We start from the raw sequence: 18,091 nt of genomic DNA, 5'->3' as shown, positions 1-18,091 counted from the left end.
AACTGTAAATTGAGTTAGCAACTCTTTATATCGTGAGTTGAGTGATTTCTCTTTTTTTGACAGTGCTACCTGGCCTGATATTTAGATAATATAAAAAACATCTTTAAAAAAGTAAATTATTTGCATAACTTTAGAGTGAATGACTCCTTTTAGTGGAAGGATTTTGTTGTTCAACAAGTCACTTTGTTCGGTGTCTGCTGTTGTTTCCTCCGTATGCAAAAAGATTAAACGTTCGGTGGGGTCTGGCCGCCTGTGTTTCTGCAAAAGCACTCCGGCATATCATGTGTGTGTTCCAAGAGCAATTCAAGCGAATACACACTGTTGCTTTTGGCAAGTGCCTGCCAGTCACACGCTACCAGTTTGTATACTTTTCCGAATTCTACACTCATCCAAGTAGACTTTTCCGCACCGGTGCGCCCTTCTGGGTTTTCAACTATTTTCTTTTCCAGTTTCCCTTTTTGACCGCGTTTAAAAGCCCTCCGTTCCACCCACCCCTTAACTCCGACACTGTAACAACCATGCAAAGCACCGAACGGTTTGAGAAACGATGTTAATGGATCCATGGTAAGTAAAGTTGGGGGGGTTGGGGGGGTGGGGGGGCACACTGGATGTGCAGGCCTAAATGCCCCCACAAGCGGCTCTGCGGGAGCGAGCGCGATTTCTCGAGAAGTCAAGTGCCGTGACGGCATTTAATTATTTATTTATTAACGCGAGCGACCTCGCGATTTACCCATCGTGCGATTTGCGATGATGGATGAAGGAGATGGTGTGCTCGATTCTCTTTGTCTTTGGCACGTGCATCCCTGTAAACAATGCAAGCAAAGTCTGGGTGAACACAATAGCCTATGCGAAATGAAGCATATGTGACGTTGTTTAAACACCAGGTTAACGTGTTGAAAATTTGTGTAATGTAGATACGTGTATACAGATATATGTAGGCCATTTCTTAGCAACATGTACAAAAAATATATGACACCCTAATGAATTTGTATTGAAAGTGCATTCTCAGTTTACCTGTTATATATCTTGTATATTTAATTAATATGCTCTATTTAAGAATGGCAGCAAATTCACTATTTAATTCTATATTTGCATATTTCCATCGAGCAATATGCAGCACAATTGTAGGTTATTATATTCGTTCCAATGATACACAATAGCGCGGTGCGAATGAAGTTCAACAAAGACAAAGATCCCCCGTATAGCCTTAACAGACTGTAGGGGCAAGTGCCGTTAGCGAGCACCTGTGAAGGCCGGAACGGTACACGAGGGGGTGGGTGGCCAGCACCACGCCCGACCGCCTTTGTCTCCCCAGCGGCGATGTATACACACCGCACCAGGTACTAATTTGAGGCTGAATCGACCTAGGGGAGGCCCTGGACCGGTTCAGATAATCGTCACTGTTGTTGGCCGTGAGCGGGAATCGAACCCGGGTCGCCAGGTTCATAGCTTAGCACGCTAACCGCTACACTACCGCTTCAACACACACACACACACACACATACATTTTTGTTCAAACTGGAACAAAAAAAACCCAACGTGGTTTCTTAATGCTTAAGTGATCGTATGCTATTCCACTTCCCCCCCAGAGTGCACCCCGACTGAGTGGCGAGTGGTGGCTTCGCTTCTGTACCAGCGACGTGGATTTGCAGGTTGCTGGCATCATGGTAGTGCTCATTCAAGAGCTTGTGCAGGTCCTGCCACGTGAATTCTGTTTTGCCGCTGAGGCCGTACTCGCTGCACACCGACTCCATGATGCTGTCCTCCTCCTCCTTTGGCAAACTGTAATCGGACAACTCCAGAAACGATCTACGTTACCACCCCGTAGACAAAGGAAAGAAAAAGAAACGTAAGAAAGTTAGCATTTGTGCTCATTGTGAATGGAGAAACTAGGCTCATTACTAATGAGGTGAGTTATGAAAAAGAGAGTTTATGTGTCTCATATGGATGTGTGCGTGCGCGCACACGCATACTCTGGCTTACGAACCTAAGCATAGTTTCAAATTCTTCCTTCGTCATGCAGCCAGTTTGGCTGACTTCGTACATACGGAACATCAGCTTAGATTTGGCCTCAGCAGTTCCTGGTCACGGGAAAGAGACAAGTTATTGGTCTGTATGCAAACACATTGGTAAGCAGTGATTATAAAGTTGAATGGTCAACACTCTGATGTGCTTTCAGGTTGTACCACATGTTGCATGTTGCACTGATGTCTGACATTTCTCTCCACACTCTGGGAGCTTCTTCAGAAACTCATAGTGAGTGGGAGCGCAAAACGTACGACATCATTCAAAGCAATGCAGTACAACCTAAAACACAAACACACATACATCGGAGAGCTATAGAGCACAACGACGGAAACTGACGCAACATTCACAGTCGATGCCGTTCATCAATTTCACCGCACTTAAAAAAAAATGTGTAACCTCAGTTGCAAGGTCTTACCTTTGATGAAGACTAGCAGCACGCTTAGAAGCTCGCTGAAGCACAGGTAGCCATTCTTGTCTCCATCCGCCAGACGAAACATGTGTTGCAGGAAAGTAGAGTCGGGTTTAAGGCCTAACAAGTCCCCAAGCTCACTGGGGGACAGCTCACACTTCACAGGTGATTCGTTCATCGGCTCGGCGCTCACATTCAGCTCGTCTTGTGGTCCAAATGATTCAATCTGCAAAACCTGCCACATCCAATACAATGATATGCTGGTGATCTCTCTGTAGGTGTGGATATCGATATTCTATGAAATATCTTCCTGTGACATATATATATACAAGCTAAACAAGATCTGGTTTATTTGGTGCATTTTATTAATTGCAAATTTCATTTCGATGGAAAAATGTGATAAAAAAACGTTTACATCACAGCAATAAATTATAATAATACCGTTGCAAAGATCTTTCTGAAGTATGTCTCCAGTATGAGTTGCCGTTGCTCTTTTGTAACTGCATTCATGAGCAGCAACTTTTCATTGCCACCGGATTTGGAAATGAAGTGACGCTCAAATTGTCTTAAGAATGTATCCAAATCTTCTTGAAATCTAGTTCGCTGTAAATCGGAATCAAAAAACAGGACCTGTGGAAGACAGAAAAATGGTAATATTTCGGTACACAGGTATAAAAAAAAAATTACTGGATGTGATGACCTCTTGCCCTTCTCCATAAGTATATGGCAGTGAATAGCATATTTTGGCTATAATAGTGCTCAATTAAATGTATCCATGTATCTTGATTTGAATCTTGATTTGAAGCTTGAACTTCTTTCGCACCATACGTAGCTAACCGTGCTAATCGGAGGTGGCCTACATTTTCACATTCATGACCACAGAACGAAGGAGCAAAGAGTAGAGTCAGCATTTTGACCACTGGTTCAGGAATCTTCAATGAAGATTCGGGACATGCTGCACTTGTTCCGGCAGAGAAAACACGTTTTTTTCTATTTTAACCCAACAGTGTGCTTAACATAAGCTTAAGGCAATCCTTGCAAAGGCAGTTGGTGTACAACACACCGGTAGACCTCTGATGAGCACGGTTAGCTACGCACGGTACAAAATAAGTTAAACATAAATTTCGATTAAAAGCTTTCGTGACTGCAGGGATTCATCTTCTTGGTTCTTTCGGTAAAGTCACGTAGAAGGGAAATAATAAAATAATAAAAATAAAACATCATAAAATTTTATTATGTTAAAACATAATAAAATGTATGTTAAAACATAATAAAATTATGTAATGTTTTGTTTTATTATTTTATTATTTCCCTTCTACGTGACTTTACCGAAAGAACCAAGAAGAATAATAATAAAATAATAAAAATAAAACATCATAAAATTTTATTATGTTAAAACATAATAAAATTTATGTTAAAACATAATACAATTTTATTATGTTTTCTTTTTATTATTTTATTATTTCCCTTCTACGTGACTTTACCGAAAGAACCAAGAAGAAGTTAAACACACGTGCATACATTGAGGCGGTGACACATATCGTGCGCGGTATCGCACACTCGTAACGGCATTGGCCCTTGACCTCTTGACGGTGCACGGCACAACGCCGGTGCGCAGCACGCCAGGTGACGTCACGGTGCGGCTGCGCTGCTGCTGCTGCCTCACCAGGTCGTACTCTTTGGGCACGTGCACCAGCAGCAGGTTGCCCTTGTCGCTGGCGGAGAGCAGCTCCACGCCCGACAGGGCCTTCACCTCCAGGCTGCGCAGCAGGGCCCCCGCGCAGTCCAGCACCTTGATGGAGCCCGCGTCGTCGAACCTCAACCGCACGTCCCGCAGGGGTTCCTTCTTGCCCTGCCATTCGCTGGCTGATAGACGCAATGCATTTGTACTGCAGGTAAAAGGTGCAGCCTTGCAATTGCTCGCTCACGCCACTGCTGGCAGAAGGGCCTCCATTGGAGGGCGATCTAGAGAGCCCCTCGAGAGGGCATTTGTACTGTATGTTGTATCTTTTTTAACTAACCTCTCATTGACAATTCATTGGTATTTCGAATTGCAAGTGTCCTTTCACATTAATTTTCAGCCAAAACACGTGATTAAGTTTGAGAGGATACTACCCAAATAATGTATGGCTCCTGTGAATTATTTTTGTCCGGCTGCCTACCTCAATGAATACAAAGGATATCCCACACGTTCATGCGGTACCTATAATTGCTTTAGGCTGCAGGGAAGCTCTATTATATCCGTTGGCCAACATTTTCATATTCATGACCAAAGGACAAAAGATTCAGCATTGTGCTCATAGATTCCTGGTTGAACATTCACATAGTAACCACAGCTATTCTATTTGCCCAGAAGTCCTCATACCAAAATGGAAAATGGAATTGTGAAAGCACATCGTGGTTTAAAGCAACAACAATTGCCATATGAGGCATGTAGCAAGTCACGCACTCACCCAGGCACAATTAATCAGGGCCAGAGCATAGTGTTATATGGTGTTGCATATTTACATCTTTGTTACCTGCTCCATGTAGACCCCTTTCTAAAGTGTAACGTTCAATTGCTTACCACGAATTCCATCTGCTCCGGGCTTCTTTCCCGTCTTCAGCTGCTGCTGATCTTTCATTTTTTCAAAGCTTTTCTTCCGTTGGCGCGACACGAGGCACAACACTAAAATGCACACTGTTCAAAGAAACACAAACATATTCACCACAGATCGGTACTTGGGAGATATCTTACCTTTACACACGTGTACAGTCCGGTTCTCAGGACCAGTTCGAATATCACCCGTCACTGTGCATCGTTACTATTCTACAGAGGTGGGACAAAGTCATTGTTATGCAAGTCCAAGTCGAGTCTGAAGTCATCAAATTCATGACTCGAGTCTGACTCGAGTCCAAGTCACATGACTCGAGTCCAAACCTCAGAGGTGGGACAAAGTCATTGTTATGCAAGTCCAAGTCGAGTCTGAAGTCATCAAATTCATGACTCGAGTCTGACTCGAGTCCAAGTCACATGACTCGAGTCCACACCTCAGAGGTGGGACAAAGTCATTTTTATGCAAGTCCAAGTCGAGTCTGAAGTCATCAAATTCATGACTCGAGTCTGACTCGAGTCCAAGTCACATGACTCGAGTCCAAACCTCAGAGGTGGGACAAAGTCATTGTTATGCAAGTCCAAGTCGAGTCTGAAGTCATCAAATTCATGACTCGAGTCTGACTCGAGTCCAAGTCACATGACTCGAGTCCACACCTCAGAGGTGGGACAAAGTCATTTTTATGCAAGTCCAAGTCGAGTCTGAAGTCATCAAATTCATGACTCGAGTCTGACTCGAGTCCAAGTCACATGACTCGAGTCCACACCTCTGCCATTCTATAGGCCAGGCCTCGGTGTTGTTTACGTACCTACAGGCAGCAGCAGTAGGGCCACGATGGTGGCTGCGAAGCTGCCCGTACTTCCTGAGAAATAGTCGATGGTCTCCGGGGGCGTGCACGGCTCCAGGTCGCTCACGGCGAGCTGCTTGGGCTGCTGGCAAGGGTTTCCTAACACACAATGAATTGGAGAGTAGCAGAAATTACGAAAATATGCATTTGTCCAGGCAAGCCTTACTGAGGCTCAAGATGTGGCAATTTTTTCAGGAGGGGTATTGCTTGGTGGGATACTGCAAATGGTTAGCACACTTGACGTGCATTCCAAGAGGTTACTTGTTTGATCTCTTGGTTGTGGCACTTGAAACAATGGTGCACGTCTCATGAATCCTCCCAGCCTGTGTCCATCCAGCAGTGGAGAGGAGTCCACGAGAGTCAGTAAGATCTGTACGACGCGTGTGGCGGGGTGAAGTGTGGGTGGCCAGTGTGAAAGAGTAGGCCAAATACCCTTTTAGAGGGGCTCTCTAGAGCTCCCTCTAGTGGGAGCCCTTCTGCCAAGTGGCAAGAGCAAGACATTACAGGGCTACACCTTTAATAATTGTACTTTTGTTTGGGACGTGTTGCCAATTTATTGAATATTTCCTGTCACTATTTGTGAACAGTGAGTGCAATGCCTGCAAGTACGTGGGCAGAACACTCAAGCGCCAGACAGGTAGGTTATTAACCCACTTGCTGCGCTGCCTCATACAAATCCTTCATTCACCTTACGGTAAAGTTTTTTGCGAAAAAAAATTAAGGTAGAGAATATTATTCCAAAGCTGGCACACAAAAGCAATGGAACACTTAAGAGAGAAAAATCAACCGCTGCGCCGGACACCTGCGCTTCCACGTCTACGCTCCCCATCGTCACCAAAAACCGCAGCGACCAGCACGGTGAAGCATATTGAATTAACCCCCACTACCCGCACAATGTGGGGAGTGAAACCGACAAAGATCTGTGCAGGTGGAGTAGTTGCGGTGACTGCGCCATTGTACTGTTAATGTTTGTGTTTTCATACACGGTCGGTGGGTTTGCCCTCCAATTCATCTATAGCCCCACTCGATGGCAAAACGCAGCGGACCTCTCGGTCGGCCTCACCTGCTCTCCAGAAGAACACTTCATCCTGGATGGTGCGGTTATTGACCCTCATCACGGCTTGCAGGACACTCGAGAATTTCGTCCTTCGAACAGCTTCCACGTCCGACTTCGTGAACATCCTGAACGGCAAAAGGAGGTTCCCCGTAGTAGACACGTTTCATCATCACCCTCGTTATCGTCGTCATCATCATCATCATAAGCCATGGTCAATCCACTGCTGGATTAAGACCTCCCCAAGCTGCCACCATGTCACGTTTCAACACGCAACAAATGAAATGAGAAGGCATGTAAATATTCATTGCTCTCACCAATTCGATCAATTCTTAAGATTCGATTTTTTTTGGATTGCGGTGAACGTCGCGCCTCGAGTCGGCCGCTACGAATTGAGTGACCTCATTGCTTCCGACACACACACAGAGTCAAAATAAGGGCTGCTTGCTTCTCACATTGCACAATTCGGTGCATGTAGGGTGAGAGTAAGAACAAAACATGGCTCGATGAATCCCATCGCATTCAATCAATCGATCTTGATTGTACGTGTCAATATCGCCCTCAATAAATTAGGCATGCCTGCACATTGCAGCAGAATGGCGACGATGAGCACAGTTGGCTACGTACGGTTCAAAAAACTTTCGATTTAAAGCTTCTTTCGTGACTGCAGGGATTCATCTTCTTGTCGAGGCGACAGCGTCTGAATGTGCTGTCGCCTCGACAGACCTGGTTTTCACCTGAGGACGGCTGCTTGCGTTGTGGCCGAAACGTCGTGAGAATTATTTTATTATGTTTAATTTGTATTATTTTATTACTTCCCTTCTACGTGACTTTACCGAAAGAACCAAGAAGATGGGTTCAAAAGACGTTCAACGTACAAACAAACTTATAGCAACAGGAATTAGAAAAGAGACGCGTCATGCCCGCAGCGGCTAACACCGACTGAGCAAAGTAAATTACAACCGAGCGCAAAATAAAGTGCAACAGTGGCGCGATGAACAACATGAGAAATGTAAGTAGTAAATAAAAATAAGTAAACAGACAAGTTTTTATTTGAAGCGTTCGTTTTTTTATGAGACGGTGCCTGAAGGTGAAAGTATTCCCTTAATCTTCAGAATATTTTATCGAGCAATTTTTCAACGCATTGTTGCTGCGCAATCACATACAGAAGCACACTGCACGTGCGGCATGATGTATAGTTAAAATATAGTGCATTATACATACAAAGGGACAATCAATCATTGTATAAAATACCACAATGCATTATAATTCTACATGCAAATGTGGAAAATCTTTCACCGCGGCATTCTGCAGGTCTGTACGCGGCCTACTGGCAATACAAGTGCCTGCCAACAGTTGCACAAATACTATCTTTTTTAATCGCATATCAATTCCATCAGTGGCACTTCACTTGTATTCGAACACGAGTTGTTGTGTTTCAATGGCAATCAGTGGGTTACAGCGCCATTGCAAGAAACTTGGAACTTAATGAGCAGTAAACGAGCACGAGTAGAAGCACCTCACCCGTTGTTGGTGTTCTCAAACCAGAAGCGGTCCCCGTCGCGGATGCGCTCAAACTGATCAACGAGAATTCGCGAGAACAGGGGCCCAGGCCCCCCCTGGCACTCCAAGAGCCCCCCCGGCCACAGCTCCAGCCGCGAGATGTCACCGTTATAACCTGCTTCAGTCGCTCGATAACCTGATAAAAGACAAAGATCCCCTGTTTAGCACCGATAGACTGTTGGGGCAAGCACTGTTAGCGAGCACCTGTGAAGGCCGGCACGGCACCCGAGGGGTGGGGCGACCAGCACCACGCCCGGTCGCCTTTGTCTCCCAAGTGACAATGTTTACACACAGCACCAGGTACTGATCTGAGGTTGAGTCGACCTAGGGGAGGCTCAGGACCAGTTCAAATATTTGCCACTATTATTGGTCATGAACGGGAACCGAGCTCAGCGCAGTGCGCTAACCATTGCGCTGCGGCTTTCCATCTATACAAACACACATACATACACAAATACACAAAGATGTCATCAACATCAGACACTCCATCATCTTGCACACACATAGAGACACTCAACCACTTACTACTATAGGCTCGATCACGTAGAATAACTTTCCTGAGTGTTATAATGCACTCTGACCCGAGTTGAGGACAGAGCTAATGTACATATACTTTCATTGTTCTTGAGAAAACGTTAAAAAGGTTGCGCAAGACCGCACATCGACGTACCTCTGGATTTCTTTGACTAAGCGTGGGATTGATATCTTCCCACTTGGTGATTGGGTCCAAGTTCATGGCTTTCCGCATATTAACGTAACTGGGCAATCCGTGGTCCCGTCCACGTTGGATGTTAATGGCCATGAGGTCCAGCCGGGAAGCCTTCATAGGGCCGTACATGCTGTCTGTAGCAAGCAATGGGGAAAAGGCACGCGTGCAACGATTGTAATGGATTCTAGATTTGAAGCTTTCGTGACAGCAAGAATTCATACTCTTAGTTTTTTCGGTAAAGTCACGTAGGTAAAAAATGAAATTAAAATTAATAAAAATAAAATAATAAAATTCACGACGTTTCGGAGGCAACACAAGTCTCCATCATCAGGTGGGACCATCACAGCCAGAATTGCTGTTTCAAGTGAGGCAGGGATTCCAAGATGCCCCCCCCCCTCCTCCCCCTTAACTTGTATTTAAGAACTTGCATCTTGGAATCCCTGCCTCACTTGATACAGCAAATCTGGCTGTGACGGTCTCACCTGATGACGGAGACTTGTGTTGCCTCCGAAACGTCGTGAATTTTATAATTTTATTTTTATTAATTTTAATTTCATTTTTTACCTACGTGACTTTACCGAAAAAACTAAGAGTATGATTGTAATGGCCTGCCAACGCAATTTCATACTGGTGAGTGAGGCATACATGAGTTACGATTGTTGAAGTGAGATGCAATGTTGTTGAAGGCAGACTGGGACAACAATGGCGACCTAAAACGATTATTGAGAGCAGGATGGAATTATTTTAGGGAAATGCATTTTTGTCACGACAAGCCACTTATGAATGTGCTTGAAGAAATAAACAAAAACTAAATTGTCCGCTATGGTACATGCCTCAGAAACATGGACATTGTGAGAGGAAATGAATCCAAATCTGAAAACTGTGCAAAGAAGCGTGGATAAATGCATGCCAGGCATTGCACTGAGATGAGTGAACAAATGGAAATTATAGTCACCACATTGACTTAATGAAAGCAAACGGGGCTTTTGCTTTCATTGGCCATCATCATTGGAAACGATGATGGCCAATGGACGAGACTGGTGATGGAATTACAGCCGAATGAGGCGGACATGCTGGAGAAGGAGAGAAAACAAAACAACTATTGTAGAGAGATGCAGAACTGACATCGGCTCTTTTGTAAGAGTGATTGTGGCTTCACGGGACTGTCAGGTAGCGATGGTGTGGGGGAGGCCTCATAAATGATGGCCGATGAACTGAAGCTGAAACCGTTAAGCAAGAAGCAGTGGGTCGATTATCTCACCTAGGAGGTCCTCGACAATGACGTGGTCTTCCTGTTCGGCAATTTGAGAAGCCATTCCGAGCACGAATTCATCAACTTCGTGTCCTGATCGGAAAACCTGATGAAAAAAAGGAAATGGAATTAGATTTTTCCGGAGAAAATGCAAAATGTGTGTGTGGTGAATTTCACAGCTCGTTCAGCCATTTGAAATGCAATTTAAAATAGAGAAAAATACCTCCTTGGTCCAGTAGTTGTTGCACATGCGGCTTGCATTATATTCAGACTTTGGATCAGATGGCTTAAAATTGCAAGAATCATCCCTGTGGAAAGTTTACAAGAACAAACTCAAATCAATTATGCTAATTAACAATAACAACAACAAAAACATGTTGATTCCACTGAAAGACATAAATATAATCGTGAAAGACCTTCATTTTATTTTCCATAATGTTAATATCCAACGTGGGAAAGATCGGTGATGTGTTTTTGTTTTGACAATGCATATATTATCAGAGCAAGTTTGTGTTTCATGTTCACCACAAGTACGTGTGGTCCATGCGAACGTGATTCCTTGGAAGGTTTCTATTTGGTGTTTAAACATCTTAACACCTGTTTTATTGCCAGAAATGGTCAAACCTATTCTTGTTTTTTTTCATACGTTTTGTTTTGTTTGATACGACCACTGGAAACCCAGTGACCTGAGTTTGAGTCTTGGCCTTGGCGAACATCAGTGGTGACTGACATCTGAACTCATCTTGACCATCGCCTTCACCATCCTGCACTGACTATTGTGTGAAGAAGTATGGCAAAAAAACGTCCCTGACTGATGGCTATGGGAGGTCCTCGTCTATTCATTATTATTATTATTCAATGTTACCAACGTGGACATTTACAACATGCAGTAATGTGCACGTATATAGTTCTGTACTTTTAGATATATATTGTTTTACCCTTTAAAAAAAAAATCAACGCTGCAATTTTATTTCGATTAATTGTATTAAAAATTTGGTTCCACCGTTCTGAATGACCCGTAAAACTGCTCATTGTGTTTTTTAAATGCGCATGCAGCGTGTTCAATCTCATACACCTCAAACAACAAGAGTGTCCGTTCTCAGGGATAGGGACCAATTAAGATCTGAACCGTGATTCCATTGCAAATGATTACCAATTGCAATACCACAGGTCAACATATCACAAGTAAAGGTGCAGCCCTGCAATTGCTTGCTCGTGCCACTGCTAGTGGAAAGGCATCCACAAATAAATTAACCCGTAAAAACAAAGTTTTCACTATAAATCCTCTATATGCGTGGCATCGGTTTTATTTTATTATTCATTTCTGTTTTTCTTGAGTAAGAGTTTCATTTTTATCACATTGGTATTTTAAATTAAATATAAGGAAAGTCGTATATAAGGATTATAAGGTTTTCAGTTTTGTATGATTGTTTATATTGTAAATTTTTGTTGTTTTCTTGAATAATTTTCTGTGTTTAGGAAAATATATGATTGTGTTAGTGAAAAAAAAATTTCCCTAAAAAGTGGAAAATTTTGGGAAAAATTTTTCACGAAAATTAATTGTCACGCACAACGAGTCTGTGTGCAAAATGTCAGCTCGATTGGATCACGGGAAGTGGGTCAAAAAGCGACCGAAAGATTTGCACGGTCGTAAGCAAGCAAGCAAGCGAACTTAATATAAAGGATTTAAAACAAGAGAGCTCTGGAGAGCCCCTTCCGAAGACATTTTGGCCAAGTCTTCTACACTGGCCAGATAATAGTGTATTATTTTAAAGCACCTGTGTCTTGGAATAGAGTGAGAGTGCCCACACTTTGAATGACCACACGTCACTTGCCGATCAACAAAACTGTGGTGTCCCTGTTGATATTGCTGGGTGGCAAAGCGGTGTGGGGATTTAAGATGCCTGAACATCGTTCGAGCACAGCTAAATATAAAATAAACAATCACTGTCATGAATGACGACGTGAAAGGTCATGACAGTAATCAAACACAAGTGATCGTTTTCTCACCTCTTGTAAACTCCCGGTGGCACCATAGTGTGGCCAAACCTCATTGCGGCCGCCTGAAACTCCACCGAAATGCTGGGGTTCACCTGGGGCTTATACCCTGTGGTGCAATGGAAAGCATTCGTTCAAAATAATGCCTCAGTTGTTACATGTTAAATTCGGTACGTACGTGAGGGCACACTTCAAACAATATTGAGATACAAACGGTATGCAATAATTGGAGTAGGTTGGACAAAGTTTGCACAATAAAGCAAAGGGAGTCACCGCATTTTCTGAACGAAACTAAAACTATTTTTATTTCATCAAGTAAGACCCACAGAAGCGACCTGGCCGCAAATGATAGCTCAACAAAGTGACTTATTACGTGGAATTGGATAGCAGCCAAATACTCAAAGCGCTTGTTTCTATATGTGGAGGGAGGACCGGGAGAAAAATCCAAGCGGCCAAGGGGAGAACATGCAAACTCCACATATACAGGCGTCAGGGTCGGGGACGAACCCACAATCTCCTGTATACCAGGCGAGGTAGTTAACATTCTTCCACCTTGGGACAACGTACTCAGGGGGTGAGAGCGAGAAGAGAATGTGCGATGGACACGAACAAATCGTAACGTTACTCCGTCTGTTTGGTCTTCAACGTTTGTTTTAATTTTGTTTAACATAGTTACGTAGAATGGAAATTATTCAATAATAAAAATAAAACATAATAAAATAATTCTCTTGACGTTTCGGCCACAACGCAAGCAGCCGTCCTCAGGTGAAGAACAGGTCTGTCGATAAGACAGAGTCTGAATGACACGTCCTAGGCTTGGAGCGTCTATTTAAGCTGGGAGGGAGGAGGAAGAGCGCCTTGACAAAATAATTTGCATATCAAGAGAAATTTTAGCATATTTATGGGAAAATCAGATATGCGACTAGTACTACTTGTGTTGTGGCCGAAACGTCGTGAGAATAATTTAATTATGTTTTATTTTTATTATTTTATTATTTCCATTCTACGTGACTTTACCGAAAGAATCAAGAAAATGAATCCCTGCAGTCATGAAAGCTTTAAATCGGAACATTGACCTAGTTAAGGGCCTCTGCGTTTGGGTGCCTCCTCTCTCCCTTTAAATGCACTCCCGGGTTGCTGTGTTTAAAGCTCCAATAAAGGCACCATGTGAATAAGTTACACGTCTTGAGAACGGGGTGAAATTTCTGACCGAATTGAGAATATAATTTTAATAATGCATCGCTACCTTTGTATTCCGCCGTGTTCTTCCCAAGCATTGCTGGCAGCCATTCGTAGAGGACAATGTTCTGAAAAAAAAAATGCAACATGAAGCGTTTCACCAGCAGCGAATAGCTGGAGTTTCCAATATGTTCATCGTTACCGAAATTTACGGCATACAGTTAAGTAAGTGCTGTGCAATGCATGTGACGTCTCACGGCTGGAAAGTGACCTCCCTACCTGATACACTGCCACGACCCATTTGCGTGCATTTATAAAGAGCTCCTTGTCAGACATTTCTGGGTTTTCTTGGCGCATTTTTTCCGCCAAGTGGTTGTGGTAGCGCAGCCACACCGTGCCGATGGCTTTCAGGAAAGGGCTCTCATTTCCTCGTGAATTTCCAAACTCTGTAACACAGAAGCACAATGTATTTTTTTCTGTCCCTTTCAAAGCGTGTCTCAAACCGATGGCATTTCATTCACTGTTTTGTGAAAATTTGATCGATACCAACGACGGTTGTTACAATTCAAATTTTTCATGATTACGATTCAATACCAAATATCACGACATGACGATTATCAGGATATGAGTTTTACAAATCTTTGTAATTGTATTAACATTTTTATTACATTTTTTGTGCTTTGCAGTTCATCTCGTAAGAAAGAAAGGTTACTCAAGGCGTCTTCAACGGTAGGCATATAATCTTACACACACCTGCCCCAAACGCCCACCGATAGTTATTCTGATATTTAAAACTTCTTACGCTAACAACGCACACATTGCTGTTAGTTATGCAACAAATATCAAATCAATAAACAAACTACGAAAGTTACAATCATAGAAGCTGCCCCACTGAGTCAAGGGACTTTGTTTCAGGAGGGTCCTGCATTGGGAATGTATTGTAAGATGTGTTCAGCCAATCAACGACGAGTGTTTACTATGCAAGCATGGAGAAAAGAAAAAAAATGGTATCTCAACATCTCAACACCCATGAGAAGGAAGTTTAACAACATCTGTACAATCCACCGAGCCTCGCTCCCGCCTCCACACTGCTCGATTATAGGCAACGTCCATGGCCACCACCCGCCCCGCTCTGAAAGAATTACTCAACGACTCTGGAAGATATTTTTGCAAAGTACTTATTTTTTACGGCTAATATCTATGGATTTACAACTCTACTTTTTTGCTTGCTATTTCACGAATATTTTGTCAGGAATTTAAATCAATAAGAGAAACACATTTCAGCAAATGATATTCACGAACTCACAACATTTGACAAAACGGACGACGCAATTGCCGTGGGACTCGCATTGTAGCACCCGTCGCAGCGTCGCCGTTATCGATCGCGGCAAATTCTAATATTGCTCCTGCGCTATACTTCGAGAAAGCACGTGCATGCAACCGGCGTTGTTACCGTAGAGATTGTTGTGCCCCGAGCTGCCCGCTTTGTAGGATGGGGAAGGGGCACCGATGAGCCGCAGAGAACGGTCGCTGACAGCGGGAAGGGAGCCGTTCTCGCTGCTTTTCAGCATCCCCCTGTCAAACGTGCGCAGCGCGTGACACCAACTCCTCGAACAACCGTATATCGCACTGCCGTCAAGCCACGATGTCACCTTATTCACCTGGAAGAAACAAAAAAAACAAAAGGACTTTGTTACAATATCAATATTGCCATTTCGATTTCCAAAACAATATGCTTCTTCATTATTTGACACTTTTCACACTAAGCTATAACTTTTTTTCCCCCTGAAAATGCCATGGATTTCATGAGGTCACAGATTTTAGGATTTCACTGAATTGCAAAGGGAAACCACATGTCATGTTCCTGCCCTGCAATTGCTGGCTCACGACACTGCTGGCGGAAGAGCCGCCATGAGCGAGAGAGAGCTCTGGGGAACCCAACTAGACCCCTGGGGAGCCCCGCTCGAGAATCGTATTTGTCCTACTCCTCCACGCTGGTCAAGCATCTTGAAAGAGTTGGAAGCACCCTCCCTGTATACCCTCACCAAGTGTGGTAAAACAAATTATATACTGCTGGGTGGGTGGGGGTATTGAAGAAACCTGCCCATTGTTTAACACCGGCGTGGACCATGCTGAACCACGCTCAAACACAGCACGGGAGATGTGCCACGTACACGTTCCATAAATGCAACATCAAATAATCACCAAACTGCGACTGTGGTAAACCCCAAACCATCAAAAGCATCACCGACGAGTGAGCCATCCACGCACACCCTCGCCGTATCGTTGAAATCCGTAGTGTCTACTGGGACCTTGGATTTGTTGAAGGACCTTAACATTCAGCTATGGCATCATCGATATAAATTTTGGTTCCCCCCTCCATGCCATGCAAAAGAAGAAGAAGACTCTGGTGGGCTGGGTGATTCAACTCGTGACCCCTGAATTGCAAGTCCAGTGTGATAACCGCTGCTTTAGGTGCAGCAGCATCCATGTCGCGCAAATCACGTGACTTACCGGCATCCTCGGGTTGTTTGGGGCCGAGCCGGTGCTCTTGTCCCATTGGCTGCGCTGAAAGGGCAGCACGTGGTAGGGGCTGTTGGAGAAGGCCGTGTCGTTCCACGGGATGGGGATGTTGAGGAACTCGGCCGGGCAGCCCACTTGTCGTGTGTCGACGATTTCATCCACAATGTGCTGACCTGTCACCCCCCCCACCCCACCGATCACCCCAGAAAAAAAAGAAAAAACTTTAGTTGTTGCTTCTTTGTTTCATTCATAACACTGGTCAACAAGAAAAAAAAAATTTTTTTTCTGGCCTGGACTTTTGCAGCTGTTTTAGACTAATTACAGGGTGCTGATTCCAAATCTGATCTCAGATTTGCTCTATCACATCTCATTTTTGAGATGTGATGCTATCGGCATATCGCATTTTCATTGATTTTACCCGAAATTAACTCTGTCACTTATGATTGCAAGTTGTTGCGAGTCAGTGACTGCTTTAGTGTTAAAATATGGTGCTGTATTTTTAGGAAAGTGTGTTTATAATATCATTTTATGTAGATATCCACATTTATTTAATATTTTTCTTCTGCAATATTTGATATCTCAAAAACCTGATGTGATAGACAAAAACTTGATGCCAGATTTGGAATCAGCACCCCAAAATTACCTTAAAACCATTGGAATACCTTATGCCAGAAAAAGTGTGTTGACCAGTGTAAATTACACACTCAAAACATATGCCACAGTCAGTTATGCAGGTATATATATCTCAGGCACGTAACTATCTCCATGTGATCATTAATATTGACCTGACTAGGATGATGCTAATGTCTCACCAACCTTAGAAGTGTTAAGACACGACCCCATCTCGTGTTGAAATGTTCTATGGAAAATATTCACATGCCTACCTACAGACGTTTCTTTTATCCTTATTTGATCATTTACTCGAGCCGTTTTTCACCAAGGTATAGCGATTAAGAATGTGATTGGAAGTCGGGGAATTGCGTACAATGATTTAAAATCTGTTCACTTTGACGAGACACATTTGCGTGAGAATGAATGCATTACAGTAAAACCATAAATGATTCTCGGACTATCTTCATAAATGTCTCGTTTGATGTGTTTGGTCGAAGTTATAAATGAGTAATTTTGTTTTGTTTATAGGTGGAAGTACTGGGATAAATCCCGACATGTGTACCTGAGAAGTCATTACAGGTCAGCTCACAGATTTGCAGGCGTGAATCTCATGAACATAACCATCTCAGTGTGATAACAATATTTATGAAGAGTACATTTTACATTAGCACCATTATTATAGAACGAGTCCATCATGACAGCGCTACATTTCACAGATAGGTATAGTCTGGCTTTAAGGATAAAAGTTAACTTCAAGTAAATATACAAAATGCAGCAAATTTTAACCAAACAGTGACGCAGGTACACATGGCATACTGCTTTTCAAATAACATCATAGGATCTTTAACATACATTGTGAAGAAGCCAATCTTAATACACGAGGAATATTAACCAGGGTGGCCACCAGGCTCGGACCGCGAACCTCTGCAATGAGCTGTCAAAAGCGCCACCGCTGGGACGTCACCACCTAATCCTGAACTCGCTTCCTATTCGACTGCATCACCATGCCCGGATTAATTGCCAAATATTCACAGAAGGGCCTCACGCAAATTAAACATTCACACAGCAGGCAGCACTCGCCCCGAGTCTAGGAAATTCATGGCGAGGGTGGCCGTACCGAAGAAGACGGCCAGCACGGTGCGGTTGAGGGCCGAGGGAAGGCCGCTCTCTCCCCGCATGACGCCGCTGCTCAAGCGACGCGCGTTTGGCACCGTGGGATCGTCCCACATCTGGTAGACGCCATCGGCAAACGACGCCGGAGCCAGGCGCAGCAGCTTGCTCCCTTAGGGGCAGACCGGATATAGGGAGAAGGGATGCGAGTAA

General features: G+C 43.7%; 1 protein-coding gene across 1 annotated transcript in view; it reads right to left on the bottom strand.

Annotated features, from left to right (window-relative positions):
• The window catches only part of LOC133346585 (dual oxidase 1-like), a 38,408-nt gene that overhangs the window by 11,019 nt on the left and 9,298 nt on the right, over positions 1-18,091 (bottom strand). The window contains 20 exon segments of the mRNA XM_061558250.1: positions 731-803; positions 1,634-1,809; positions 1,988-2,081; positions 2,444-2,672; positions 2,879-3,067; positions 4,104-4,303; positions 5,004-5,117; positions 5,840-5,977; positions 6,942-7,060; positions 8,457-8,610; positions 8,613-8,631; positions 9,166-9,338; positions 10,466-10,562; positions 10,680-10,764; positions 12,467-12,563; positions 13,701-13,761; positions 13,913-14,079; positions 15,087-15,294; positions 16,148-16,329; positions 17,886-18,050. Of these exon segments, the coding sequence (XP_061414234.1) occupies positions 731-803; positions 1,634-1,809; positions 1,988-2,081; positions 2,444-2,672; positions 2,879-3,067; positions 4,104-4,303; positions 5,004-5,117; positions 5,840-5,977; positions 6,942-7,060; positions 8,457-8,610; positions 8,613-8,631; positions 9,166-9,338; positions 10,466-10,562; positions 10,680-10,764; positions 12,467-12,563; positions 13,701-13,761; positions 13,913-14,079; positions 15,087-15,294; positions 16,148-16,329; positions 17,886-18,050 (2,740 nt within the window).

Source organism: Lethenteron reissneri, chromosome 24, assembly GCF_015708825.2.
Source record: "Lethenteron reissneri isolate LAM-NWPU_2019-01 chromosome 24, ASM1570882v1, whole genome shotgun sequence".
Lineage (NCBI taxonomy): Eukaryota > Metazoa > Chordata > Hyperoartia > Petromyzontiformes > Petromyzontidae > Lethenteron > Lethenteron reissneri.
This window is presented reverse-complemented; position numbering and strand designations above follow the sequence as displayed.